Below are 21,688 nucleotides of genomic sequence, written 5' to 3' on the forward strand. Positions count from 1 at the left end.
ACAAGAAGTGAACACACCAAGGCTTTTCTATGTAAAAAAAAAAAAAAAAGGGGGGGGGGGGGGATAATCAACAATGTGTTCTATAACCCATTGGTTCTCAGACTTTTCACGAGTAACACCTAAAAAGAATTTAACTCTCCAAGTACCACCTAAAAAGCATGTCTATTATTGTACGCCAACATTAAGCAGTTTGAACATTAACGCTGCGCTTATATATAGGGGGGGGGGGATAAAATAAAATAACTGATTTAATTAAAATGTCATGTTCAACACGTCATTTTTTAACCTAAATAATTTTTTAAAAAGTTGTTTTGAAATTAAATGCAAATACTGTATATTAAACTTATGGATGGATGGAAGTAAAATACAATATTGGATTGGACTTATGGAAGTTTTTAATTAATTTATTATTAATTATATGCCTATTATATATTTTTTTAAATGTCTGGCTCGACAGGACGAAAAACGAGGCGAAAGCATGCAGTTGCAAAGTGCTTTGTTTTTTTTCCACCATCCAGACTGAACTAATTATTGCAACTGGAAATGGTTTAACATGGTGTATGACATTGGTATGTAAAATGCTGCCTACTGCCCCCTGTTGATATGGAGGTATTGTTTACAAATGCCGTGTTTGATTGACAAAAACAGAGGCATTAAGAATGTTATTGTGGTTGTCGCTAGTATGGTTGGATTATCGCATCCTACATTATTAGTTCATGAATGAAGGAACCCCTAAAAGAAAGGCATCTGAAGAGAGAGTACACCTAACTGACAGTAAACAGTGGTCTATTTTATTGAATGAGTCGTTTAATTAATGCATTTCAAGTACTCCAAAAAATTACATCTCTTTGCACAATACAATTGAATTTTTTTGTTTTTTTTTTAGTAAAAATGTTCAAAGTGAACAAAAATTTCCAATACTGTATAAAACACAGTGAACATTAAAATCAGACAGTAGTATTACTTTTTAATCGTGTTCTTTCGGCCTACATCACCTACAACAATTCAAAATCAATTTGGACATTGCAGTGCGTGTTTATCTAAAAACCTTTTTTTTTTTTTTAACCAAGACTACGAAATGAAAAGAAAAGTAAATTTACAGGCATTATTCTTCTGCTCTTCTAGCCAAACCATGCCACAGGATAACAAAGACTAAAATGAGAATGTCACATTAAATCCAACACACTCAATTGTTTTTTTTTATATAATTGATGACAGAGGAGAAAAAAAAGTATCATAAGCAAACTCCAGTTGAACTAGCACATATGAGAACATAAATAACTTAAGACGTTTGTCACATATGAACATCTTAGAATTGGAATAAAATAAAAAAATAAGATGTATCAAAATGTAATTGTTAATTTTCAATGAAATGCAAATTTTCAAAGTACTGTACAAGTTTACATGTTCTGGACCCAAGAATATGACAGTTAAAAAAATAAAAATGAAAAGAAAACCAACAAAAAAACCTTTTTTTTTATGCAGACATGACACGCCTGATTCATCTGCCATGTCACATTAACTGTCACACGTTTCCTCATTCAATCTGGATCAAAACATGGGATTATTCCAACCCTCAGGACAGTGTTGTAAGACATTAGTTGTGATTTGAACTTCATGCACTTTAAACGTAAAAATGCCAAGATATACTCAATTCAGACCTGTAACCCCCCCCCCCCCCCCCCCCCCCCCCCCCCCCCAAAAAAAATATGTCATGTAAAATGATGTGCTTTATTGTTAGTGCCAAAATATTAGCCTATTCGCCAAAGCAAAGCCTGACTCATGTCAAGGTGACAAGATCTAGCGTTATTTTGTGAAAGGAAAGAACACCTGAGGTGTATCGGATCCTTCAAATGAAGCTTGCAGATGCTTCGCGTCTTCGATGTGAGCAAAAAATAAAATCCAAACAAATCAATCCGTGAAGGTGAAGTAGCAAAGTCAAACTGTGTGAAAATCCTGCCTCAACAAGCCTGCCTTCCTTTATTTTCACATTAACAGTTGTCAGCATAGTGTTGAGACACATATCACAGACCAAAGTCAATTATAATAGTCACATTTTAATTAATGCCTCTGCACGCCCACAAAGGTTCTTAAGGTTTGCTATCAGAGCAAGAATAGAATGATGAACCTACCTTTTTTTTTGTTTTTTTTTAACACATCCACACTGAGTCATTTTAAAACTTATTTCCGCACGCATGTCACTAACACTCACTTCTAAACTAAGCCGCAGCAGCCTTCAACTTTCCCCTTCTCCTCCCTCATCATTAGGTTCAGTTAGTGGTTATTCATTCTTCATAGAGCTAAAAATTTTATTAAATTGGTTAAAGAAAAACAAATTATAACAAGCAGAGGGATCCTTTCCTTTCTCCCGTGAAGCTTGTTACACGACGCAAGCAACACGTTAGCAAGAAATCTAGATGACCTTGGAAAAAAGGGGATATGGTGACTTGGTTCAAATTGAGAAATAAGTAACCCAAAGTGAATGAGCTCCACCTGATTGGACGACCGCAGAGAAGACCTGACAGCATCAGATCGTCAGTGACAACATCCAAGGAACTCCTAGCAACCATCACTCCTTTTATTTATGTGTTAAAAGTCCTGAGAGCGCTAACCAAGAAGAAGAAGGAGAGAAAAAAAAAAGAGTGAAGAATTACACCTTTACAGTAGAAGAAATAGTTCGTTTTCACTTATGATACACTAAATATGTACAGTCACATGCAGGAGACTGTCTGCACAAGAGACCGGAGCATGTGTCCTTCGCCGTTTTCGGGCACGTGGAAATCACAAAAGTAGCGCCAATCCCCCGCCGAGTGTCTCTCTCGCTCTCATTTGTGGCTAGAACGGCGCAAGAAAAGCACGCGACAATTCACCGGCAGCCACAGGCAGCATGTCACTCGAGACGACATCGCAATAGAACCAAAACACATTGCAAAAGTGGACTCAAGCTACTGATGATTCTTTAACTCCTTGGCACTCCTTTGAAATGAACGAAAATAAGATGAAGATGGAAAAAAAGAAGCTAGATTGCACGGCGTTGGAAATGGCTGAAGCCAGTCGAGTTGCTGGATTTTTCTCTTTGCGTGTCAGTAAGATGGAGGATACGGTGGTGACCAACAACCATGTCTGGCTTTTCTTTGGATGGAGTGACGCTTATGTTTCCCACTGTAGGCACGAGGAGGAGCCAAGGCATTGGAGGGGAGTGGCGGGGAGAGGGGGAGGGGGGAGGGTGGGGTCTCAGCGTCTCATCTGCCCCATCTGATAGTTCTCTCTGGGCTGACGGTGGTGTCGCTGGTGTTGTTGCTGCTGGGCCTGCCTCTGAGGCTGCCTCTGGGCTTGCCGCTGACCGCCGTGGCCGCCCTGTTGGGACTGATGCTGCACCTGGGAGCTGGCGTGCTGCTGCGCTCGCCGCCTCTTCAAAGTGCCTGTCGGGGGAAAAAGGGGCGCAAGTTGAGCTGTGTGGGGTATGGGAAGGAAGGCTTGGTAAGCAATGAGACTCAACCAGATAAGGTAGGACTGCAAGATTCCCGGAGTTTTCAAAGATGGAAACTTTACATGGGAATTAACAGAAATTTATGGGACTTGACCAAACAGAAGTTTGGCTCTTGAAGGGGGAGTTTCCAATTTCCCCCCCCCCAAAAAAATCATTTTTTGTCGTAATTGTTCGTAGGACAATGAGCAAAATGATCTGTAGAAGAAAAATCAGCCCTCCCTGGCCACAACTTATACCTCTAATTTGATTTTTAAGAAACCATCACACCCGAGGAAAAACAACCCAAAGACGGAAGGTGTGACTGAAGACGTGTCAATCATTTCTCATGCACTCACAGGCACACTCATTGGGAGCACACCCCTGCAGCCCTGCGATGACCTGCTACTTTGGGCTTCAGGAACTTTGCTGGAACTATGGCGGAATATTTACTGCGGGATGGGCAAAGAATAGCAAACAGAAGCAGAGTGGCGGGACTTCAGGCAGTTGAGAGGATTCATAACCGATGTGGAATTACTCTTGTTGACGGGTAGTTTTAGCACATTTTTAATTTTGTATTGATTGCACATTTGCATAATAAAATAAATGCATTATTATAGTAACACTCCTTTGAATAAGTCAAGCTACCAATGTAGCAGTCACGGCTAACGTTGGCTTGTTTACAGTGCTAATAATGGCTTAGTATTGCTAGCGCTGTTATTTCGCTGAAGCTGAATGCGTGTACTCTGTGTGTATTTATCACAACTTTGCACTTTCGTCATCACATGCCATCATTAATGGCCATATTTGACAATGGTGCTTGTGCATGATAGTGAGGGGTGTGAGTTTGATCATAGGGAAGGCATTAGTGAAGCGAGGCTACATTCAAATCGTCATAGTTGTTTTAACACTGCAAACTACCCCTTTAACAGGGAACTTAAATATAGTAGGGGAAACTATATTTTTACTGAGAGTAAGCATCACATTGTATTTGTTATGGCAAACCAAACTGAACTATGACAACCAGATTTGATCCAAGTAAAGTTGGAAATCTGCTATTCCTCAATCACATTCAGAGGGAACACGACTTACTGCACAGCTGATTTCAAAGGAGAGATTGGGAAAAATTGGTTGGTGGTCTGGCTAACTTGAGTCTCTTTACACCTGATTTACAAAGGTTTGCAGGAGCAAGAACAGGCCTCAACTTGATTGCTCAGGCAAACAAATGTGGAAGCTGATCAACTAACTAACCAGGCAAATTCAGGATTGTGTCTCCCAAATGGGCAAAATTGCCATGCGGTTCTTTAAGCGTGTTTTGGGAGAGTATATATAAGTGAATGAATTTAGTATGCTCATGTAAACATGTTTTAAATACCAGAAACCAGAATTATCTCAACTTATTGTCGAAAGATAGATCTGCAAGACCTAAGAGCTGACTTGGAGCCAGTCACAAGAAGGAGTCATGCCGTGTGACCTACGACGACTGAGTCGGTTTCTTTGTGTGTGGTGTGCAACACAATCTATCTATATATATATATATATATACACACAGAAGAGTGAAAGTTGACTTTCCTCGAGCGATTCTAATCAATATAATAAGTTAAAACATTAAAAGGACAGTTTTCACTTTTTAATACAGCCTTTTGTAAATAGCCCCGATTGTTCAGCATCCCAGCGATCAGACCTGCAACTTTCCGCTTGATATATAGCAATGCCACCAACCGAGTGGCGCATGTTCAACCTCACATATAACGACAAAAACCTTATCTCATCGAGCAGTCCGCACTCACCTGGAAGTGGTTTCGGCGGCGGAAGCTTGGGGTTACTGCTGGGTGTATGAACGCTACAGATCTTAATGAAGCCGGCCATGAGCATGATGAGAGCGATCCCCATCAGCAGCACTGCCCACCAGTGGGCCTGCAAACAATCGAGCGTACACAAATCCTTCAAAGTGCACAAAACCAAAATTGTACATTTACATTTGAAAGTTTTGGGTGAATTTCAGCGTTTAATAACAACGACGTTGTGAAGTCAACAATGAAACAATATGGCTCCCGTTTCAGTTTAACTCTCTCTGTGTACATCATATATGTAAAATGCAACTCTGTCAAAGATGACGATTTGACATCTGAGAATAGGCGTCTCTGGTATTTATTTTGGTTCAGAGAGTCAACATTTCATGGCAAGGAAAATAATGGGAGTCGAAGAAATGTGATTAAACGTTAAAGGGCCTCTCGTGTATAAATAATGTTTTGCCAGTAACTTCACTCATTATGTTGCTTATATACTGCATACATTTATGGCCTAAATCTGGAGACGAACATAAATGTACAGTAAATGTACTTGACAATTCCCCTCTTTTGTAGAGTTAAACAAATACTAAAGGACAAATAAAACAGTCTGTTCTGCCTGTAATTCATATCATTGATGTTATAAGTTTTAAGGCACCCAAAAATAAGGTTAATAGGTTAATGGAATTTATTTCCAACTAAATATCAGAATTGGCCTCCATATCAGTCGGGCCCTACAAATAACGTAGCTCGTTTTCGTGCAAATGATTAAAATTTGTAATTACATGTATAAAATCTAAGTCTACTTTTAGTTTTATGTTCATGCATACTTTTTTTCAGGATGAAGATTGAAATTGCCATTAAAGAAGTAATTGTGTGTGATAGAATATGCTCCATAGTCAAACAGTATACATTTTCCAGGAAATTCAATAAAAATATAACAATTAAATAGCGTATTTGGACATGGCACAAACATTTCGAAAAGAAAAGCAAAATGGGTAATGTGCAAAATGTGCATGGTATAATAATCATGAATGCATCGTGGTAAACGAGTGAAACCTTTCGAAAATATAATTGGGTAAAGAAATCAGCTACGTTCTGTCTGCAGGTCAGATTTTTTGACCATATGTATCAGACAGCAGTAGGTTGTACGTACCACAATCCACTCAGCAATGTTCTCATAGAGCTCTGGGTTGAAAATGGCCTTCTTGAGTCGAGCGAGAGGGCCGTCCGCATCCACCAGACGACACTTCATGAACACGTCGCAGTAACCTTTGAAGTCATTGCAGGGTGAGCCAGCCGGCAAGGTGGTCACCTTCTTATTGAAGAAACGAGCCAGACGCTCTGACCCGGTACTGCTGCACGTGTTGGGATTCACTGGAGAGATGAAGCCGGGTGAGTGAAGAGATATGGAGAGATATGAAGCGTGCGCATTGGAAATGAGAGCCCCCCCCCCCAAGCACATATAAAGTACACGACTCACTCTTCTCCATGCAGCATACGTGACAAAGCTCCGTCTCATCCTTTTCTTCTTGGCTGGCGCATGTGCACGCCTCAAGTCCATACTTCTCACAAATAGAGCCAGAGCAACCCTGTGGGCGAGGAGCAGGAGAACGCCAGCTACGTAACAATGGCCTGAATCACGTTGACTTCTTTTTAACCCATTCACTGCCGTGGACTATTGTCCATCGCAGAGAAGGGGTAAGAAGTTATTTGAAAATATTTGTCAACTGGAATCCATCGGTTTACGGCCACCGACATATATATTTGTCGAGTACCGTAATTTCTCCTGTATAATGCACACCCATGTATAATACATATCCCCCAAAGTAAACCTAAAAATTCCAGAAAACACTTCTACATATGTGTAATGCATTTTTACAATGCATGATTTTGCTTCTACCCATATGATCGAAACATGAAGTATTATCTGTATTTTTTCAAAGAATTATTCTGTAGTCAAGCACTTTATTTAAACACGTAATACTCTTTTTTTTTTAACTTGCTCTTATTTTGAAATTCACAGCCCTACTTTTATTTAGTAAAGGAGAAAACACACAGTTGTGCTCATGTTTGATTACCCAGCCAGAATTTGTAAGATGGGTACAATTCTTTAAAGAAAACATGAAAGGCAAAACACATTTAATTTTATTTTAATGGGATTCAAATTAAACTGTCAAGCATGTTTATTCGTAAATCTGTAAATAACTTATTTTTCCATCAAAAGGATCTACGCTTTCTTTTGGTAGGCTTATATTGTCACAGAACAATATTCTGTGGGTCTTGAAAGATCAGTCAATATGCTCTAAAAACAATGATATGGGGAACTCTACTTTGAAATCGGCTGGCAGTGAACGAGTTTGAGACCAGTTGTTTGTAAAATTTGCTGATCACTCACTCCGTTCAGACAGACTTGAGTCTCGCCATGACAAGCGGTGAAGTTGGCCTTGGGCTCAGATGACGGGCACTGGGGGCTCACTCCATTACACATGCCATGATGAGCGCACTCCGACTCGTCCCTGCACTTCTCATTGCGTCCCTTGTAGCTACACTCAGGGGTACAACAGGGACCCTGGCTGGGACTGAGGACAAAAGCATAAGAAGTTTGGTCAAATAGATCTCAAAAGATGGTGTAAAAATTAGAAATTAGAAATGGGAACATATTGCAATCTACCTGCAGACTTTGTTGGACTTTAATTTGCACTTCTTGTTATCAGCCTGGTTGGCATCATAGCAGCACTGGTCCCTGCACTGATCACTGTAGCCACAATCACACTCTTCTCCTGGCTCCACAAGGCCATTTCCACAGATGGGCTGACCAGACTCTGGTTGGTGGGGGAAAAAAAATACAAAAATTAAGTTTGTTTCTGCGGCATGGTGGGCGACTGGTCAGAGCGTCTGCCTCACAGTTCTGAGGACCGGGGTTCAATCCCCGGCCCGCCTGTGTGGAGTTTGCATGTTCTCCCCGTACCTGCGTGGGTTTTCTCCAGGCACTCTGTTTTCCTCCCACATCCCAAAAACATCCATGGTAGGTTAATTGACGACTCTAAATTGCCGTAGGTGTGAATGTGAGTGCGAGTGGTTGTCTGTATGTGCCCTGCTATTGGCTGGCGACCAGTTCAGGGTGTACCCCGCCTCCTGCCGGATGATAGCTGGGATAGGCTCCAGCAAGCCCTAATGAGGAGAAGCGGCTCAGAAAATGGATGGATGGAAGTTTGTTTCTAACAACATGACATCAGCTGATCGGTGATTGGCCCCAAAAATCCTCATCGTGTAAAACCTAGTTAGTATGTTAGTACCGTAATTTCTCGTGTATTATGTGCACCCATGTATAATGCGCACCCCCAAAGTTGACCTAAAATTTCTGGAAAACCCTTCTACCTATGTATAATGCATTTTTACAATGCATGATTTTGCTTCTACCCATATGATCAAAGCATGAAGTATTTTATCTGTATTTTTTTAAGTTTTTATAAAATATTTTTTCAGAAGTTAAACACCTTATTTGAACACACAATACTTTATTTTTATTTACTTGCTCTTATTGTGAAATTCACAGCCCTACTTTTATTTCGTAAATGAAAAAACACACAGTTGTGCTCATATGTTTGATTACCCAGGCAGAATTTGTAAGATGTGTACAATTCTTGTAAGAAAACATGAAGGACCAGGCGAAACATTTTATTTTAATGGGATTCAAATTAAACTATCAAGCATTGCAGAACAGCATTATCATTAAACAAAACATAACCATAAATAAATGAATGATGGTTGTTGTTTAGTCATCTAAAAAAACAAAAACAAAAAAATATTTCACAAATTCGCCCTGGGTGTGTAAACTTATGAGCACAATTGTACACATATGCAGTCGTATGTACCACTGTCATATTGGAATGAAAGTGTAGTCTACACCTTTTTCATAACCTCTAGGTGGCATACTAGAATGAAAGTGTAGAACTATTTCATAACCTCTAGGGGGGCACTGCCATAGTGAAATGATAGTGTACAGCTTTTTCATAACCTCTAGATGGCGGCATAAATTGATAAAATGTGAAAGTCTTTTTTATTTTCTCCTATACCGATGTATAATGCGCACTATTGACTTTTGACAATTTTTGGGGGTAAAAAAAATGCACATTATACACTAGCAATTACGGTATGTGTTTTTCTCGTCACAAAGGTGACAGTGTGATACATACCAACAAAACAGTTGCTCCTCTTTTTCTCCAGCACTTGGCTGATGTTGCGCACACTACAGATGGAGAACTTGTTGTTGTTCAGCTTGTCTCCCGATGTAGCTCTCGCATACATGATGTAATTGCCCTTCTCCTTTTTGTCTTGGCTCTTGGATTCACCTGGGGTGCACTCAGAACCAGAGTCATGCTGTGTGTGAAGAAGAAGAAAAAAATTAAAAGTAAGGTAAAAAGATTATGGAGAGAGAAAAGTCGCCACGCTCCATTTAATCTTTCTTGCTGTGAGTGAATATAGTACATGAGTTACTCACCGGGGAGCCAAAGTTGTGCCCTACTTCATGTGCAAAGGTGATATGGGAGACTTTGGGAGGTACGTGAGAGGCATAGTTCTGGACAGTGATAATCCCTGTGTTGAGAGACTTTTTCTTCCCATCTGAGTACAACTTGCTTTTTTCACAGATCCCTCCAGAACTCCCTGACAATGATAAGCACATCTATTAGATAAGCCGCCCTCCAAAGCAGGCATGTAATGTCCTAAGATAAGAAAAAAAAGACAAAGATTCAAAATAATGTCAATGTTTTGTAAGAAAAAAAACTTTTTTTTGTGAAGATTTTTTTATCTTTGACTCTGATTCCCATAACAACCTGAGTCTGTTGCAGTCTCAAGCTCCACTGTAATGTTTTTTTGTTGTTGTTTCGTTTTAGCTGCAATGATACACTGATCATTGGGCAGTGAGCTCACACTGTTTTGTGAGTCATACATTTTTTACCACGAAACCCAATTCAAAAATAGATGCACCGATTTGACAATGACAATTGCCTTTCAATTTGTTTAGTTGACTTAAAACCACAGCCAATTGGTTACAGCTGCTGATGAGTGACTACGGTCCTGCAGTACCTGAGGGGGCTCCGACCCAGGCCAAACCCAAGACGCCATCATCAAAGTCTCTGTCAGTGAAAACGTAAGCCAAACAGTAGTCATCGTGGTTCTGCTCGGAGTTCAGCTCCAGGAACTTCTCCACTCCGATGTTCCCAAAGCGAAACGGGTTGGACTTGTCCCTCTCATCACTGGTGGTGTTTATCTGTGTGGGAGGAAGAGGGCTTGTTTACACCAAACACTATGACGAGTATTTTCAACATGAACAAAATAGGGCAAAAAAAAAAAAGAAGACGACGACCAACAGAAGACTCACCCTGATTCTTTTCACCATGAAACTGATGTTGCGAATCCCTAAGAAGTCTGTGCCCTGATAGATGGCATTAATAGCCTTGACGTGACTGGAGATCTGAAATGATATGATAACAACATACAAACACATAATCAGAAAAAAAATTATTAATTGCATTGTATATTGAATTGCTGGGAGATATTCTATTTTTCTTCTTTGGACACCAAGATGATGACTTATTCTGATGCTTTCAGGAGTACATGACTCCAGAATTTTCGAGAATTTCTCCCGCCCCTTCAAAAGGACAACTGACTGTTTATTTTCCCCATTGTAGATCAAGGACATTTAGTCTTTGACTGAAGACTCAAATGGATACATGTACTGAATGGCAATAAATGCAGAGATGCCGACCCACCTCTCAGGAACATTCATTCTTTTTTTCTTACTATGTGACATCAGCCGTGCAGCGCGTTCAACCAGCTCACAGACAAAGTTGAGATTTCTCACTTTTCCTTGTAAATATTACTTAAGCTAAGTATTGTATAACTCACAATGATTGCACGTTTAACACGCTAGTAAAACTGTATTCTTAATGTGTAAATAAAAATGTAACAACAATCAAATGCTTTTTACAAAGGAAAATAACAAAAACTGTGTGGCGACAGTGAAATCATGCATTTCTTTGCACCTTTATGGTACTGCACCGTCACTGTGCATTATAGAATCAATAATCACTTCCCAATCGCTTTCTTCTACTTGTTGGAGAAAAGGGCGGTCTTGGTAAAATGCTTTTGCACATTTGGACTGCTCTTTGTTTGAATCACCAGCTACAAATTATTGTTTTGTCAGAGACATTGATGATGCATGAGTAACTATTGTTGAAGAAATAACTGTAGTCTAATTACTTTCCAGGGAAAAGTAACACGTTACTTCGCTCGTTACTCAAAATGGCAGATTTTTGGAGAATCGCGTTACAAAGTAACGGCATCACGGATGGTAGGTTCATTGACGACTCTAAAATGCCCGTGGATGTGAATGTGCGTGCGAATGGTTATTTGTTTAGATGTGCCCTGCGATTGGCTGCCGACCAGTTCAGGCAACACCGCCTCTCGCCCAAAGTCAACTTGGATAGGGGAGCACGTCCGCAACCCCAGTGAGGATAAGCGGCTCAGAAAATGGATGGATGGATCATGAATCGAGACGTATTCTTGCCATTTCTATGAAGTGTGATGAAAAACTTAAACGACAGCTTGATATGTTAATTAGGGTGCAGAACGCGCGAAAAGCAACTGTCGTTGAGTCATGGCATGTCACACAATCAGCAGTGCGTTATGGGTAGCAATCGCATCCTTGATCCCACTCAAGCTTATCTGTTTATGTGCCTCTCACCTGAGCAATGACAGCCTCTCTTGTCTTGTAATACTTGAAGAAGAGGTGATCTGTTTGGATGAAGAGCTGGCACGTGTTTTTCTCAGCTTGCGCCATCCTCTTCTTTCTTAGCATCACAGATTCATTAAGAACTGACTGACCGAGTTGCGCCTGGTGTGACAAAAAAGGAAATAGGCAGCAGTTAAATTAAACACAGCATAGTGTAAGGGCATTTACAACCGAACAGCAGTTGAATAAATCATGTCTGATATTTCTGGCCTCTGGTTTTAAAGGTAAAGAACCTTCATACAATATACATTGGTGCTACAGTATATGGTGCATGAAAGGAAGGAATAAATACATTTTACATTTTATTAAAACAACAAAAACAAATTAAACATACATACAGGTGTATATATATAAGCGGTACGGAAAATGGATGGATGGATGAAGATAATGTAATTAATTGTGACCCACGGAAACCAACGGAGGCACGGGGAGAACATGCAAACTCCACACAGGCGGGGCCGGGATTTGAACCCCAGTCCTCAGAACTGTGAGGCAGATGTGCTAACCAGTCCACCTGAAATCAGGTCATTTGAATTTCTCGGGCTTATCTACGTCACTAGAGAAGATCTTCACCTCCCATTTCCGCTCCCGAGCCAGCGCTGTGAACGTAACAAACACGTGCGCTCTCACAAGTGGGTCTTCTACCAATGAGAGGAAAGGGGGCGGTCTGGGCTAAATACGTACAAAGCGGATACAGAACTGGGTCAAACAGCTGGGACAAATAACTTTTCCATTAATTTCAATATGAAAAGATTATTTCCGATACAAGTGTTTTCAGTTAAGGGCATTGTCACGGAACAAATTAAACTTGTAAAAACGGTCCCACTGTACCAAATTAACACAACTCTGTCAGTGTGAATCAAAGCTGAGCATTATTTTTGTAAGGCAGAATATTTAATAGATTTCTTATATTGGCTCTCATTAGATCGTGTTTTCATAATGTTGTGCCTGGGTGGTGTAAATTTCCATAGCTCCTGCAAAGGGGATAAACATTTCAGGTTTATCAATTTTCTTTTGGCAGAACACTTGCACTGCAAGTGCGTGGTGAAGTTCACCTTGGACGGCTCTTCTACAGCAGAGGCTTGGTACCGCTTCATCTTCTCAAACACGGAGCGATCAGCACAGCCTCCCTCCGGGCCATACTTATGAGGATAGTCTAAGTGAAAGAGGCCGACACAACACTGTCAGGATTATGGAGACAATGTTAGCTACTTAACCCCCTGAGTCACTCTGTTTGTGATGCTATTCATGATCAGCTAATTGGTATCCTTACACACCACCTGAGCCTCAGTTGCTCTGCAGGCTTACTTTCTTTACTGATTCCTCTCATAGTTAACACAGTCTATATGTAAAAGGTGATTAGAAATTAAATGCGAGTGCTGTTCATTATCCCTACCAATGCTGTATCGACAGCTTTAATGAGGCAGTACCCTGAGAGAAAGATCATGTTACTCAGCTAATGAGCACCCTGGGTAGCTTTGCTCTTCAGGGGGGTTTCAATCTGCCTACATCAGCTCAGCGAGAGTAACCTTACACTTTCGGACCACATGTAAATGACATACTATTGCCTACTGCCTGTCCTGTTTAAGGAATTGTGAGCGTGCAGCTGTCAAGGACTCACGTATGTCGTCCTCGTGGTACATGACAGAGTGGAATGGCACGTCTTTTCCCTCCAGGTATCGCTCAGTGGGCTCCACATAATAATTGCCGTGGAAACTCTGAATGAAACCCTCAAATTTGCCATTCACGATGGAGCCATGTGCCAGTGTACCTTTCTCACCTGGGGAGACAAATTACAGACAGAGACATTTTATTTGAGCGACTGAGGGCAGCAAGAAAACAGGTTACAGCAGCTAAATGGAAACTGTGGTGTATACAACTGTAAAATCCTGAGCTGAGGCACAGCAACAAGAACAATTAAATCGCCCCTGCCCGCAGTGGTTTACTTATCTTTTATCGTAAAATATACAGTACACAGCCCAACCACAACATCAACATGATCAGTTGCACAATGCAATGGTATCCAATACAAGAACTGTATCAAATAGTCTGCCTTTTTTAAGGTAATAAGGCTCAGATTTTGGTTGATGCTGTCAGAAAGGTACTGTTACTGTATCATAGATGAGCTGTGTCTTTAGGTTTGGTTGCCTACATTAGTAACAAGAGAAAGTCAATATATTAGAAACAAATCCACACGCATGAACATGACTACACATCTGACAGTTGCAATAAAACTGAACAATATTACCTTTGTATAGGGAGAATATTTGATTTAGCTCCTGTATTGGATATCATTATATTTTGCATGGAGTGGTCAGGCTGTTGAATGTGGTTGATCTGTTTCCAGCACATTGACTTAAGAAATACTTTTCTCACCATATATTTCTCCAGTGTAGATGTGAGAGGTATCGTATGTCGACTCTTCTCCTGAAACGTCCACTTTCAAGTCTGGAGTGAACAGGGTTGTATCTCTCTTCAAGCGTAAATTAAAATGCCTGAAATAAAACAAAGAGGTAACACAAAATAACTTTTTGAGTATATTTTGTTTAGCAATGATCTAACATTGGGTCTCTTTGGACATTCACAAGCACTCCTTACTAGCTGGTGTTAAGTAGACGAATTAACACCCAAGTTAAGAAAAAGAAAAGTTTTGAAAGCATGTTTGCTAATTACCCCCATGAAGCAATGTAAAGCATCTAAAGCTTTGTTCTAATTTGACAGCATGAAAAAATTATTAATTACCTGTTCCGTTATCATTTTTAAATCGAGCAGCAGTCCTCTGATATATACAAACCAGTATCTAATAATAAACTGAAGATTCCGTGCATGTTTAAACCTTTCCACTGGATGTGGACAAGTGAATGTTTAGAGGGAGAATTGTGTGCCTGGCATTGTCAAGCAGAATTCAAACAGGAAAAGAAGCTGGCACATCTTTGCTTTTCAAGGAAACAGGCGTCTTCCTTCCGTGTTCTGTACAGCTCTTATCATTCTCCCGCCTATTAAGCAGTGTGTGAGGTTAGCAACAGCAGGTTCTGCTCCATGCAGGATGATAAAACAGTCATTGCTGAGCTCTCTAAGCCAGATGGTCCTGGAGAGTGTGGACACGTTCGTACAAAACACACCACCACCTCAACATACCAAAGTAAGAATTAAACATCAACATATTTGGTTTAACATAAAGGCTTTTTTCCCCAGGGACGAGTCAACAACCATTCTCGGTGTACAATGCATTATACTCATCCATCCATTTTCTGAGCCGCTTCTCCTCACGAGAGTCGCGGGCGTGCTGGAGCCTATCCCAGCTATCATCGGGCAGGAGGCGGGGAACACCCTGAACTGGTTGCCAGCCAATCGCAGGGTACATATAAACAAACAACCATTCGCATTGATTCACACGGGCAATTTAGAGTTGTCAATTAACCGACCACATCTATCTCACAAAGACCAGCCAAGTACGAGAGCCTCTGTTTTTTGTGTCTGACAGTAAAAAGTCTGTTTGATGGACTTGACAAGGACATGGACCATTGGCAGCGGTGGGGTGATAGATTTTCTTTTTTTCAGGCGGATTTTTATTTGAATTGATTATACAGGATTGATTATTAGAATATCGAGGGAAAGTCAATTTCAATTTGATTCATAAAGTGAAACTTGTATGTTGTCTTAGTTCACCAGACACAAAGTGAAATACTTCAAGCCTTTATTTGTTTCAATTTTGATGGTTCTGGCAGAAATGTTTTTTTTCCACAAAATTAGAATATCATGACAAAGTTCAACATTGTAGGCTCCCTGTGTCCCAAACTTGTCAGCTAATTAAGGCGAACCACCTTTGCTCAGGTTTTCCTCAGCCTTTCAATGGTCTCAGTCTGGCTTAGTGGGCTTCAGAATCATGGGGAAGATCATGGGGAAGGCTGATCACGTCCATGCCACGCCGCCTTGATGCTGTAATTAATGCAAAAAGGGGCCCAACCAAATACTAGGGGCATATTACTTTAATACACTTTTCAGAAGGCCAACATTTCTGTTTTTAAGATCCTTTTTTGTTGGTCACATGAAATATTATAATTTTGTGAAATACTTTTGAAACAAATTATTGAAATAAATGGACTTTTCCTCAATATCATTTTTTTGGGCACATACATGTACTCATTAGTTTCCCTCAATGGAAAATTCATCACATTCAAATAGGAAATTATCAAGCCGCAGAATGAAGAACTGGTTTTCTCATTTGTACATAGTATACCTTCAGCTATTACACCTCTCTAAAAAGCTTAGTGGAAAATGATGGGAAAAAAAACAATCTACAAAATAAAAGACCTAGTACCTCTAGTATAGTGAAAATAGTTTCACCTTTCATACATGCTTTAAACAAATTTTACCTTATTAAAAAAAACAAAAACTTTTTAAAGTATTTCTTGGCACCTGATCTCACTCCCTCGATGTGAAGAAATGGGAGACAATTATATGACATCAGTTTGAGCACAGCGGCTACGACGGTCCGTCAAAATATGCCTTGACGTGAAACTGGTTTATGTTGCAGAAAAGAATGTGGACCTATGCCCGAGAGAACTGCCAAATCATCAGACAGAACGATCCCATAATGTAACTCTGTAAGTCATTAAGTTCATCAAGTGAAGTCAGGGGGGGTCGGGAAAAAAAATTGCACTAAGCAACAACCTCGGGTGCTCCTTTGAGAACCAAACCAAAACTGCTATGTTCACCCATAAAAATAAAAATTGCAGTTTCACCATCACATATTTGATCCATCAAGGGTTACTATATAAACAAAAATGTGTAGCTCGTGAAACAGCAGCCAATTCCCTTGATTAGCTCAGCATCGGAAACACTTGAAAAATCTAATGGGAGCTAATACAAGGCTTGTATCAAAATAAGTGCCTTTAAAAAATTATTTCTAAAGCTCAGCTTTGACAGACAGCAGTATAATATAATTAATGAATGCGTGCTAATGCTATTATTAGTCATTTTAACTGCAGATGACAGCCGCAGTATTGTCCAATAGCTTTTTATTCATTTACAGAGCAAAGCATGTAGCTGAGCCCAAACAAACACTTTACTTTTCTGAGGAAAGAGTCAAGGTGATGATGTTATGACTTGTCACAGACTTAATTAGCACCCATAAAGGTGATGATGTTATGACTTGTCACCGACTTAATTACCATCCAATCAGTTTGCTCTGATGTCATCTTGTATACTGCTCGTAGTCCCTAAGCACGAGCGCATATTTTACCCCCTTTTAAATAGCAGCTCGGTTCTACTTGCCTCAGTTTGATGGAATTAGTTCTCCACTACTAAATATTATTGCCTCAGTACTAGTCACAGAAAGTATATTAGCAATGAGACGCACTAACAAACAACAACTCTTTCAGACTACTGCAGCAAAGTGGAGATTGGGGACTATAATACTAAGGCACAGAAACAGGGTAACATTATGATATTATTTTTGTCATTTCTCGCCATGTGTACTCAAAAGTTCCAATGATACAGGGATGACTAATTTGTTAGTCAATGAGCGACTGGCAGTAGTTGACATGACGATTGTAAATAGTACCTTGTGGTACCGACTTTTGCCAGAATGACAAATAGGTTTCCCTTACATATTCAAGAGTCTACTGGTACTTCCCATCAAATATATACAATGTAGGCATAGATTTTTGCCAAAGAGTGAAAGAATACAGATAAGCAGGAATAAACAATAAATAAATAAGTAAATAACATTAATACAACACATGACATCTGTAAGTAATTAGAAAATCGACCAACCTTCCATGGGCGTGGAAATCTAAATGAAGAAACTGGTCTTGGTGGGAGAGTGCTCTTTTGGCTCTCTGATGTTTGCCGTGTACCAGCTCTGTATCGTAGGAAACGCCTTCATAGTGCCGGATGTACTTGTTAAGGGGATTCCGATAGTGTCCTGTGTGGAGGGAAACAGGAAGAGAAACAGTGTAAAGGTTCTATAAGTAGAGGCTAACATGGTAAAATATTTTCAGACAGTAGTAATCTCAAGTGTATGGGTAAATGGACCACCATAAGCTGCCATTGATACGTTCCCATTTTACCATAGAAACCTTAAGATTTTCCTTTTAAATTTATATTCATTGTATTAAGTAGATATTATGCTGTTAGAAATGCATATTGATCAAGCTCCCACCCTCGAAAAAAAAAAAAAAAATATATATATATATATATATATATATATATAATTTTTTTTTTTTAACTGCAAGCAGACAATGAACATGCAAACAGCTTGCTGACAGGGTGGACAATGACCGGGTGAATATTTTTGGCTAAGGTTAGCATGTAATGAGCACATGGTGGACCTTGGAAACATGATTCAGTAAGCAAGCTTTCTACTGTGTTACTAATATATTTCTCATTTCTGAAAGGCTTTTATCAATTGATATTTTACGACGACAATGTGGACATGATACGCTTCACAACATCCAGTATGAGGAAACTTAAGAATCCTAAGTGTAAATATTTACTGTGCAGCTACCACTGTTTCAGTCTGCATTGAGGAAAGAAAATGCTAGTATTGATGTCACTAAAAACATCAGAGGGTTTCCTAAAGGGGCAGATACGCCATAAAAAGAGAACTTTCAGGGACACATGCAAAATGTTTAATATCATTGTGAAAATAGGATATACAAGATCAAATTACTCATATCAAATAACTTGTAGACAAAAAATAATTTATTTTAGTATCATTTAACTACTTATTACACACACTTTAGGTAGGAAAACATGGTTTGTAAGCCTCATCAAGATTTATTTAAATTTGCAGGATGAATGCTCAAATTTAAGCACAATCGCAGCTATGTTTATAAGTGACACATGTTTTAATCATGTAGCCATGTCTTATCTGTGGGAAGACAGATGACAAGGAAGGTTAAAAATACAGGAAAATGACCCAGTGTCATTAAAAAAAAAAAGTAAATAAAAAAAAATGTGACATGTATTGCAGTAAAAATTAACGGTCTTCATGGTTGTGCTTAACAACACCCCCCCCAGTGTCACAGTATAATTATTTCTCCACATGAAGACTGGGTGGTGGGCATGAAGGAGAATGTAGCTTGAGCACCTCCACCCATTTCTCCGACTTCTCCACACTTCTAAAACACCCTGAATTCCATTTGCACGAAACTTGGAATTGTGCTGCACAAAATGACAGCAATGCAACCCTTTGCCAAGCACTGCATTGTATTTGCAGGGTCATATTATGGCAACAACTCTAAACCAGTGTTTATTTTCAGTAAAATCACTATGCGATTCTCTGTAATTACGCCTGAGAGGCAGAGGTTCCATCATCCAGAGTAACAATGTAACGGACGATAGTAGACTGAGCTTCAGCGAGTTCACCGCTCATGTGCATTATGAAAAATTTAGGTGTTAACATTAAATTTTTCATTGAGTATGAGAAGTAAAAGCTGTGACTATTCTGGAATATTACATTTTTTTAAGAGGAGACGTTCATGCCACTTATGTGAACAGTACATCATTTTGAATTTCTGACTAAAATTTCACAACCACCACAAATTGAGCTTTTAATTAGAAATAAAAAAAAATTCAGACTTTTTCCCCCCAAGCTAAATATCATTAGCCTAATAGCTAAGTTATTTTTAACTGACTGTCACGCTATGAATAAAAAATACCAATGTGCTTGCTAAAAAAAAATGTTTTCTTTGTGCCTGTGTAAGATTCTCAGTCATCCAGATCATAGTAATCTGCAAAGAGTGAAAAAAAGGTAACTTGCTGTTTACTGAAAAACGTTTTAAAAAATTACTTAAGCAACAATGCTATTAGTATTAGGCGAGTGATATGCTTTTAAGCACGGTGCAGCACTTTTCAGTTGACTTCCCAGTGCTGCACAGGCATGTAAACAAGTGTTTTACAGCATAATCTCGCTCTCTCTCTCTCTCCCACGCACACACACCAGTACGTTACAACACTTAAACGTTAAAAATAATGTAAAATAACACCGTTTCAAATAATATAACGGTTTTTTTCTCTCCTTTATGATTTAGATTTTCTGTGCTCATGGTAATCCGCAAAGGTTAAATTGAGGCAACTGGACTCTGGACTGTTTGTTCTTGTTTTCCGAAAACGTTTAAAAATCACTTGTGCAATTATGCTGTTAGGCTAACGATTTGTAACACTGTGTAGTTGACTCATCGGTGCTGCACAGGCATGTCACAAGCGTTTTAAGAAATAATCACACACACACACACAACAACAACAACAACAACAACAGTACATTGGAAAACTTAAACATGGAAAAACAAACGTCGTTTTAAATAGTACATCGCTTTAGAGTTTATTAATGTAGCCTTATCGCGTTAACTAAATAATAATATACATGTACTACTACTGAGTAGTTATGAGAAAACATATAAACATTACACGTACGTATGAATTATTAAAATGTAACATGACTGGTTAAAAAAAAAAGTGTAGAATGACTTTGACGGCGATTGCATTCACCGAAATACAAACAGCGAGCCTTAGCTAGCATAAGGCTAACAGTCCAGTGTTGAAGCCAGTCGGCATCTCCCATCTTCTAACAACAATGGACGGCGGTGACATAGGCACGGTAATAGAGCATAAAGCTGGCGAGAAGAGCCGTGACAACACGCTGGAATACACGAAAAACGTGGGTTTATTGCAACGCGCCGCCCGAATTTGTCGAATACTTTCCACTGTGCCTCGTTTTTCGGCGAGAACACGGCGAAAAGGGTGCAGTCCCCTTCACAACAAGCAGGCCCCGCTGATCCAAAGCGTATCGTTAGCCGCGAAGCTAGCCGAGCAGCCTTTCAACAAGCCCGTTATCCACATCCTTTATCCGCGTAGTTTTCCTCCACGAAAACGCCTTGCTCACCTAGAGTGTCGTGCAGCAAGTAGGCGAAGAGGACAAGTTTCAGGAGAACCATATCGGATAGATCCATTGTTAAAGCATTGATGCTGTTTGCACTTTATTGTCCTAGTTAGATAGGCGCAGACGCCCTGTGTGTTTATTGCAGCTTCCACTCGCCGTCGCCCCCTCGCTCCTGCGCGGTGACGTCACACGCAGCGCAGTTGCTATCCCTTCCCCCGAATGCGTCCAGGAGCCCGGACACTTCATTAGGTACACCTGCACACACTCACTAGCTCGAATAAACAAGTACTCAATTGAAAATATCACTACAGCATATTGTAAAATATTGCTACAGTGACCTGATTTATGAACTTGAGATACGGGGGCTGAATGGTGGCAGCGACTCAACTTCACAACAAGCAGTAATTTGGCAGATAAAAAAATTATTAAATATTCTTCAGGAAATAGGCTTCAAGTGTTTATTGTCATTCACAGTTGGACTTTACTATACAAATAAACATAAAACAGAGAATTACAGGTTGCATACCTCATAGCTTAAACCTTTCGGCCTGCTAGCTTGATGCTAATGCTAAACAACATCGATGTTGTGCAGACTGAACACATACGGTGCAGCAACACATGTAGACAGACAATGTTCAATATATTCGCGCCTCCATCGAGTGACTCTCTAACATGGACTTAGCATAAAAGTGTCAGTTTCATTTCAAAAAACACCTTGGTCTTGTCATACAAGTGTCCAGAAAAGG

At 39.8% G+C, this 21,688-nt stretch overlaps 1 protein-coding gene across 1 annotated transcript; it reads right to left on the bottom strand.

Moving 5' to 3' along the window:
- Positions 1 to 785: 785 nt before the first annotated feature.
- Positions 786 to 21,106, bottom strand: LOC133402433 (disintegrin and metalloproteinase domain-containing protein 10-like). Its single transcript, XM_061676110.1, has 16 exons — positions 20,946 to 21,106; positions 17,834 to 17,984; positions 14,432 to 14,550; positions 13,677 to 13,835; positions 13,111 to 13,211; positions 12,008 to 12,157; positions 10,643 to 10,735; positions 10,348 to 10,531; positions 9,761 to 9,924; positions 9,456 to 9,639; positions 7,931 to 8,081; positions 7,655 to 7,838; positions 6,740 to 6,848; positions 6,413 to 6,633; positions 5,257 to 5,383; positions 786 to 3,422 (listed from the first exon to the last, which is right to left on the bottom strand). Exons 1-16 carry the CDS (start codon positions 21,010 to 21,012, stop codon positions 3,235 to 3,237), a joined length of 2,352 nt encoding a protein of 783 aa, XP_061532094.1. The 5' UTR covers positions 21,013 to 21,106; the 3' UTR covers positions 786 to 3,234.
- Between the last annotated feature and the right edge of the window lie 582 nt (positions 21,107 to 21,688).

This window comes from Phycodurus eques, chromosome 5 (genome assembly GCF_024500275.1).
Source record: "Phycodurus eques isolate BA_2022a chromosome 5, UOR_Pequ_1.1, whole genome shotgun sequence".
Taxonomy (NCBI): Eukaryota; Metazoa; Chordata; class Actinopteri; order Syngnathiformes; family Syngnathidae; genus Phycodurus; species Phycodurus eques.